Source organism: Morone saxatilis, unplaced genomic scaffold, assembly GCF_004916995.1.
Source record: "Morone saxatilis isolate NCDOM2014 unplaced genomic scaffold, NCSU_SB_2.0 Contig9, whole genome shotgun sequence".
NCBI lineage: Eukaryota > Metazoa > Chordata > Actinopteri > Moronidae > Morone > Morone saxatilis.
The window spans coordinates 16,107,499-16,116,852 of NW_023340268.1; the positions used below are offsets into that span (position 1 = coordinate 16,107,499).

The following is a 9,354-nucleotide window of genomic DNA, read 5'->3' on the forward strand; positions in this document are numbered from 1 at the left end:
AATACATTAGTTTTGTCTCTCTCTAAACCCAGTGGTAACCCAGCCATTTAATCCATGTTCATCTAACATTTCCCTTTATTTCCGCCCCTCATCCCATCATTCTTCATCCTCACCAGAGAACTGCAGAGCGAAGCCCTGCTTGCTTGTGAAGAAGTCGGTGGTGAACTGCAGGCTGACAGTGTTGAAGGTGCTGTGGGCATCTGGGGGAAGGGCTGAGCCACTCAGCTCCCTCAGCAGGACCCCTCCATCCTGGGGCCCATCCCAGATCCGAAGCACATCGTGAACTTCCTCCGTGTGAAAAACCAGGAAATGTAGACTGTTAAAGACAAAAGATATTTTAGAGGCCATGACCGTTGATAGATTACACTCCCTCTGATATATATAAACACATCTCCTTACTGAAAGCAATCTCAGGCAGTCAAAAGGCTTTTTATTTTCTTACCGAAAAATTCAAGTTGGCTCTCACTATTTGCATTTCATTGTGTTCAAACCAGCCTCGGGTCCTTTTAATGGATGATAATTGTAGCAAAAGTCCATATCATGCAGATTTTCCATTAACAGTTTTAGTCAAGAGAAAAATCTAGGCTCCAATTGTTCTGTCACATAATGTTATTGGTACATAAAATTTGAAAAAAAATCTTTCCAAAAGGTTACAATCAAGGTTCAGTGTTTTGTTTGTATTATGCGAAATTCAATATCAAGATAACACAGCAGAAAGGTACAAAAAAATATAAAATAATAAAAAATTTGGCTCTTAGCAATACAATTTACAATTTCTAAATGTAGTAAAAGATCAGTCAGAGCAGAGGAGGAGGACATAAATGGATTTAATCAAACTACTGAGTATTTAAAAAGAATCTATGCATACAAAGTAATGATGAGATTAAAGGAGAAATACAAAGACATAGTTAAGGCCAAGCATAAAGGAGGGAGACAAATAACATTTTAAAGTGAATCACAGACGCCAGATCCAGAGCATTGAATTGATGTTTCACAATGTCAGTCAAGCAGATACGTCTGCCACGGCATTTAATAGTTTGAGTCTAGACATCAGAAAGATGATGCTGTCAAAATATCTACCCTTCACTTTGGCGCAGACAGCTGTCAGCCAGCTGGTGGTCCACTGGATATGAAATGCACTGGAGTTGTATACGTGTGTGTGTGTGTGTGTGTGTGTGCATGGCAGCCTCAATGCAGTGGATTCTTAATGATATATCGCTGGGGAGTCTTGAGAGTGAGCATGTTTAAGTATGTGTTTTGGACTATCTCAGCAGGACTTAAGTTATAGAAACTGGTATTTTAGAACTAATGAGAGATTGGTGGTAATGTTGACATAGGCCACTCAATATAAAACTTAAAAGACAAACAGTATTCTCAGCAGCTATATCCTGCGGCAAAGTTTCAAATACTTACAAACTATTATTAAAACAGGGCCTGAATGTCAGCTTATCTAATTTGTGCCTTTGATTTATTTCCTCTGAAACACACTACTGTCTCAAAGGCCTTCAAAATAAGAGAAAAGAGTGGAACGCACTGAGATGAAGGTGTACTCAAAGGAAACAAAAATCGTGCTGAACTGAACTTGACTCACCTGCTTCACACACAAAGTGTGTGTTTATCACAACAACACTATTCGGTTTTGTTTTTTTATCCAAATGTCCTACAGCAAAAGAAAATTCTCTAATGTTGCCTCAAATGCTCACCCTGGATCATGTGTAACACATCGCATGCATGTCACAGAGACACAGATTGCACTGGGTGAGCTCACTGGTTGACACTACTTTCATCCTGGTAACGTAGTTAACACAAAATAAAACAACAAAAGGTATCCAAACCGTATGTAAATGCATTATATTTATGTCCCATGTTCCAAAATTTCTAATGATTCAAAGAGCTTATACAAAACCTATTATGAAAATGGTTTCATTATAAATATTCACTGAAAATTATTTTTCCCTAAAGCAAATTCCCTAATATTTCAATAATTTCAGTTGTAATGCAAAGCAAACAACACTTATTGTAATAAAATACTCATACAGCACTTGTGGGTTTTTTTGTGTAGTCCGTAGAGCTCTGTTTATTCTATTATTTTGTCCACAAGCTTTAGCTTAGATTATTATAAATCTGTCTTGTAGCCATTTTCTCAAAATATTTTAGTAGTTTAGGAAATAGAGGTACTTCTTAGTGCTTTTAGTATCCTCATCCTTTTACATACACACACACACACACACACGGACGGACGGACGCACACACACACACACACACACACAGAGCCTTGAGCTACAGATGATGCAGAGGAGAAACAGCAAGCCACTGATATGTCGGGTTTAGCAACAAGTTCCCACCGTTTCTGCATAATTGGTGTCAGACTCCGATTCCCATACTGTCTGATGTGTGAGCAGCAGCCAGAGGCTACTCAACAATGGGCTGTGTGTGTGTGTGTGTGTGTGTGTGTATATACTGTACATAACCTTCTTGACAAGTCTTGTCGCAATGCCTGTGAAAGAAGTGCACATAAAACAAACTGATGCAGACAGGCGCACCAGTACATGTTTACGCAAATGTACACTGATAGGTATATTTGAAGGGTAAGTAGCATTACACGCCCATATATGAGCATCCACTACAGGGAAACAGATGCAGGAACAGAGACATACATACATATAGTACACACTTAACTTCCTTATCTCTGCAAAGCAGCACATCAGGTTTCCAACATTCATCATCGAAGAACTGGCATAAATACTAATCCTGTTCTTTGTATTCATTCATCTGCTTACAATCCTCTTGCTAATATTCACTGAAGCATAGATAATACTGTGATATACAGTAATCATTCAAAGCTCAATGAAAATAATATTTTAAATTAAAAATGTTTTAAAAATATTCATACTAATACATTTGAGCTGTAAGAGGAGACAGAAAAGAAAGTAAGCTAAACCTGTTCTTCTCCTCAGTACTATGGGCTTCACAGACAACCAATTAAAATGACAAATTACATGGAATACATTTGTGTTTTCACTGGTGACACAGAGAATCAAACCCTGAAGTTTATAGTCCATTAAAGACACCCGTTTCAGCAGCCCAAAGCTGGAAAAGATGGGTGTCAAACTACTGAATGTGGGTGTAAAAGTGAGCCCTCTTTAGAAACTACTGCTGAGGAGCACTTGAGCAGGGAAACTGACCCTGGGATGCACCGGCAACAGCAGTGCTCCTTGGCAGCTCCCAGCACCAGCTGCCAGACCTTTTGCAGATACACATTTACTTTTTTTTATCTACTTTCAGGAAGGTTCACCGGATAAAAAAGTAGTGACAAATAAAGCAATAACAAATCCTTAGATACTGCAATAATAAAGTAACAATAAAAAGGTGTTTTATTATCTGCAGTGCTCATTCACAAACTTCTCATACAAAGACGAAGAGTAAATATATGCAGAATTTCTCACCTGGTATGCTACAACATTATATAATAATTAAATGTTGGTTAGAGTTAGAGTGGTGACCTACTAATCTCCCACTACCATTCTGGATAGTTCCTTCACTCCCAGCTACTAAAGGTTATGCTCAAAGGCTTTCATCCCTGTCATGTAAGTGCCTCAGGCAGTCAGATGCCTGTTATGCAAATGCTGTTATGAGACCCTCAGGTACTGTGATCCTTTTAACTACGCTCCACTTCCCCATACCCTAGACAGGAGATGCTGAGGTGTTTCACAGGATTTGCCAGCATGAGTAAAACAAAACGAGTTTTCTGGTATATGCGCCTGTGTGTCTTCCTGCATGGACTATCAATTTGCATATTTACAGCATGCCTGTGAATCGAGACAGATGTGAAGATGTGAGTGAGCATAGAAGATGGTTCGGAGGATTTGCATGAGCAATGTCGGAATCAGGCTCCAGTCACGTGTTAGATCCACGCTTATGTGCTGACGGGTGCTCACGTTCTAATGCAACCTTCAGGACTGTCAGACACCGAATGGCATCATGTTCTATTTCCAGATTTATGTTTTAGAAGGAAGATGGAAAGGTGGGTGGAAAGGCAGCGGTACGTTGAGGGAAAGCAGAAGGTGAGGGAGGGAACAAAAACAAGACCGATGTTAATCATTGCTAGGTTGCTGGAAGAAGAGGATGATGGCAGGAGGATAAGAGGTTGATAGAGCAGAGGAAGCTCCGAAGGATGCAGGGATTTGTGCTGAGCGGTTGGATGGATAGGATGGACGTGGGCTGCATGTTAGGATAATTGGTTCCTTTTATACAAGATCTAAATAGCCTATATCTCCTTGTCACTTTCTAAGAGAGAAGGCTGGGGGGCGGGATAAGGAGATAGTGAAATAAAAGATGGTGAGAGGATAAGTGATGCAGGACGGTAGCAAGAAAAGATGTTGATACTGTCATGTACAAATCTCTCCGACTTAGTGGAACACATGTAGGGGCACGTCAACTACACTTTTTAGTTAACAAACCAATGCTTTTGGTCGTCTTCGTGCTCTGGGATGCAGACCCTGCTGCTTCAACAAAGTGCTTCACAGCTAGTCATTCAAAGTTGTTCACTGCTGAGGAACTAGAAAGAGAAGTGTTAGCTACTGGTGGGGAAAGGCCATTTAAATACAACTTCAGGTAATATGAGGGATGGATAAAACGACAGGCTGAGAGAAGTGGAATTACTGTATGTCTCACAGAGGAAAAGGAAATTTGGGTCTCTGTGTGCAGTTAACATTTTGTGGAATCATAGGAAGCCATGTTTTGAAGTTTACAGCTAAGGGCTCTCCTTTACACTTGTCCCCTTCTTAACGAGATAAAATAGCTCAATCAAGCGTCAGAGGAATTGCTGGGAGGATGACACGGGAGAAGAGAGGGAAGGAAAAGATTTCTCAGGTCCTTCTTTTTTTATTCTGCCTTAATTATTTTGTATTCATATGAGAGAAATAGAGAGAGAAACAGAGAAAGCTGAGACTCTCTCACATGAATACAAAATAGTCTAGCTGCAATCACAAGTCCTGTGGGGAGTCTTCAGAGTACGTGTATGTGTGCATGAAGATGATAAATAAGTTAGTATGTGGGGGTGTGTATGGATGTGTGTGTGTGTGAGGAAATGAGGAAGAAGAGGGATATAAAGAAAACATACAGTATGCTTGCAACTTTCTGCTTACTCAAAACTAATTGAGATTGAGTATAAAAGCAACGTCACGCTGAGAGCTACCCTCATCAATGTGTGTGGATGTGGCCTCTGTGAAACTCTCCCTGTGGGATCATCCTTCCAGGTTGAGAAACATCCATATCAGAGGCTTTAAAAAGACGCCAAGCAGCACAATCAGCACGTCTTGACACCTTGAGCTGAGGTAAAAAAAAAAAAAAAAATCTTTGTCCAATTTCATTTACTGCAAGGCACATGATGTAATAACACGTAAGCAGTGTTATCACAAAGATAAAAGTAGAGTTACAAGTAGTGTTATGCAGGAAAATGTGTGAAATTGGGAAATAAATCAGTGATATAAAGGTAGAGGTTAAAATACACATGCACACATCCTCGGCATGCATCATCCATTTATCACATTCATTCCTTATCACTCAACCCTGTACCCAAAACCAAACTCCATATTCTGAAAAATCCTCCCTAAAAAGTACACACAGCCAATACAACTTCACTTCCCTATTTTAGTCCAAAACTCAGGAAGCACACATACACCAACAACCTAGAAATACATGATATATGAAATGTTGTTTTGGGCTGTGCAAACCCAGTGAAATGTATGTGCATATTCATTTGAGACTCAGGGCACTATTTCTGTGATAGAGCATAACAAATGTTGATGCATTGCATTGGAAATATGTGGCTCTTTAAAGGAAAAATCCATTCTAAAAAGAATTTACACACAGTATGCTATTAAAACTGAGCACTGACAGTACTGACGATCTTATCTAAGGACAAATCCTGGTGCTACTCCATAGACAGTGAACAATGGAACAACTACTAAGACACTATGACAGCACCAATTGTGCTTTACTTGGGATTTGGATACTTTCTGCAATTCACCTCTCAAGAGGGATCAACTTTACTGTCCAAAATCACTGGATTAGCACAGAGAATTTGGTTTTACTGTAGATTCTGACCTGCATCAGATAGTTTTTACGTTTTCTTTTAATGTTTCTGATATGCCATCAACCTGCCTGGGACTGCAGATGAAAATTAGCCTGTATGGCTAAATCTGGCAAATTTACATAGTGGTCTTAAATCCTTGTGTTAATTAATGCCCATTGTCCCTTTTTTGAATAAATGCATACATAATATAATAATGTGTGAAAGAGAAAGACACGATAAAAGAAACCATAAGAAAAAGCCAAAGCCACACTCTACTATAGACAGAGTTCAACAATGGGCCTAATTACAATTGCCTGCTCTTCACAAACTGTGTTAGTCCCATTGATGCCTTGTGACCAACAGTCAAGACTGTCATTTAGTACTGTAACCCACACAGTGCATCATGTTTTACAATGAGCTCTCCAATTAGAGAGCATGCTTCTTGTTAAATACTAAATACCAATTTTCAGATGAATACATATGGCTTCATTGTTCAGTGTAGCATGTGGCCTAGATCCCTCCTTTGGTCTCTGTAGCAGTAACCACTGAATGTTCCATCAGTGAAATGGCTCATTGCCTCCCTTATCATCTCTATTCCTTTTACATTGTTATCATCTCTATGTCTGTATTCCACTCTCTGCCTCCCACCTATATGCCCTTCCCATCAATATCTCTCAGCAAACCAGTCCATAGGCTTTTGAAATGTCTGCTGTCACTCGGCACAACTCTTGGTCTCTCTCCTGTATTCTGTAAGGTTTGATTAGTGTGCTACCTTCAGCTACACCATTTGATATACAAAAAATCCCTGGGCTAATGCATTGCAAATTCTTCTCAATAATGAATTGCGTGGGTAGGATCAAAGGCATGGATATATAGCATACCTTGCAGAGGAATGTCAGGGACCCAGAGGTAGTGAAGGCACTAATGAACCTAAACTAGCAATCATGAGGGACCTAGGAATGTCAGATGTGCAAGTTATGGGACAACGTGTTCTCACAAATAGATCCATGCAGACAATCACATAGAACTGTACAATATTAAGCAAAATGATATGGTGCAGTCTGAAAGTATTAGGATATATTTTTATTTGTTTTGGATGTACACCAGCATGCTGGATTAGAAATGAAACAATGATGAAACCAAAAGGTAAAAAGTGCCTGGAAGTGCCGAGCAAATACTGGCCTGACAAAGTATTACCAGGGTAGATGCAAAACTTCTAGTGATGTCAGTAGACCTAACCTAAATATTAAATATGAGTACCTTTATTTAAGTTTATACTGAATAGTGAAAATATTTCATGTCCCCTAAAATTGGTGAGATGTGTTCATAGAATGTATTTAAGTACTGCAACTCCAATTTAACTCATCTGATGTGAATGTAAACAACTTAAAATTAAAGCTAAGTGTCATCATCTTTACAGTCCTTATAGTCCTTTCATTTTAAACAACAATTTTTTGCTATTTGGTGCCACTACAGTTTCAGAGTGCAATTTACTTATACCAATGTGGTAAATATGGACAACTGTAGATGTGCATTTGTTATGATTATTACAAAAACTAGTGAGTTGACAACTTTGCGAACACAGCCAAGCATCAAGTAAGTGCAACAACACAAGACATAGCAAGTCAGCTAATATCTCTTACTAGTCTGACAGCAAGAAGGCTAGCTCGACGTCTATCTTGCAGCCTTTAATTTTGCAAAGTTCTTGCCACCGACTAAAAGCCAGTCCGAGATTTACTCTTTTCTGGTGGCTTCTTGCTCCATCACTCTCACTTTTTTTCGTCACAGATTCTTCCCTCAATGTCCTCTTCGTTTTCTTGCTGTTGCCCATTCTGGAGCCGCTTCCCACCAGGTTTCCCTGTTGGCTCCCCCTTCCACCGAGCATGAAAACCTCTTCCTCCCATTGTGCAGGGACAGGCGTACGGGGCGCCAAGTGGGAATGAAAAAGGCCCCATTCACATTACTACAAGTCAGTATGCCATCAAAATGATTTTAATGCTGTTATTTTAAGGTAAAATAGTTACATCATGTTGCTTTAAAATCCAATATCCTGGTGTACAGAACAACGATGTATAGTATAGTATAGTATAGTATAGTATAGTATATACATAAACGTTCCACTATGATAAGCATGTGATCCTCTAGGAAAAGTTAATCCAATTTATAAGAAGAGAGAGATTATAGCCCTCCTACTTAAATCATCTATTGTGTTCTCTGCCTCTTCCACATGTTCCTTCATCTACACATGTACTTATGGATTTAACAGTATTCTCCTTGAAGAGCACTATTCCTTCAAGTAGGCTTATAAGATTATTACATTAGTTTACATTGCTGCTTCATGACAGTGCATAAACACAGTTAATATTCTGAATACATCCCATGCACTTTGCTTGTTCCATGCCTGTGGCTTAATGGCCCTCAATTTCAATGCTGCCAAACATAGAAGCTATCATAAGCATTCTGATATATGACTGACACTGATCTTAACATGCCGGCATTCCTAAGTAGCTTAATGGATAGAGAATAACACTAAAACCACAATGCTTAAGGCTTCCGTACTCACAAAGATACCATATAATATGCACTCTGTTTAAAGAATTCAGCAAAACTTTACACTACGCATGTTTTGAAGGGCAAGGGTAACGTTAACAGCTAGGGTTTGGATTGTTGGATTGGATCTAGTGAGGTAAGGAAAAGAAAGTTGCTTCATTAACAGCACAATTATACCATCTTATTAAATAATTGGCCATTTGCATCAGCTGCATTTCATGTAAAATACAGTATTGCTGAGAAAATAAGGGTGCTGTAATGGCCATACGTCTTTGTTCTTCCCACTGAAAACTATAGGAGCACATCCACAAACAAATATTTGCATAGATGAATGAATGAAACTATTATAGTTTATATATGTATGAATAAACAAGTCTGCACGCATGAATGCATGCAGAGATAACTGTAGGTGGTGAAAGCATGTAGCAAATTATTAGCAGTGCTCCATTGCTTGAGTCAGAAATTCAAAGTAAAGAAAATGTCATAATTTTCAAGCTGTGCCACCTGCTAATGATCCCAAGCGTGTCTTCACAGAATAACCCCGTAGCAACGGACACCCTGGGGCAGCCAAAGAACACATTCGACAAACATCTGGGGATCCCAAAGGATGGGCTGCAGGACATGGTGGTCCTGCTGCCACTACAACCCTGACCCAGATCAGCTCCTTGACAATAATAGGCCATCAAGAAGGATAGACAAATTATGGAGTATCTATCTATCTATCTATC

General features: G+C 39.3%; 1 protein-coding gene across 1 annotated transcript in view; it reads right to left on the bottom strand.

Annotated features, from left to right (window-relative positions):
* csmd2 (CUB and Sushi multiple domains 2) overlaps window positions 1–9,354 on the bottom strand; it is a 208,064-nt gene that overhangs the window by 65,385 nt on the left and 133,325 nt on the right. The window contains 1 exon segment of the mRNA XM_035681968.1: window positions 114–316. Coding sequence (XP_035537861.1) covers window positions 114–316 — 203 coding nt within the window.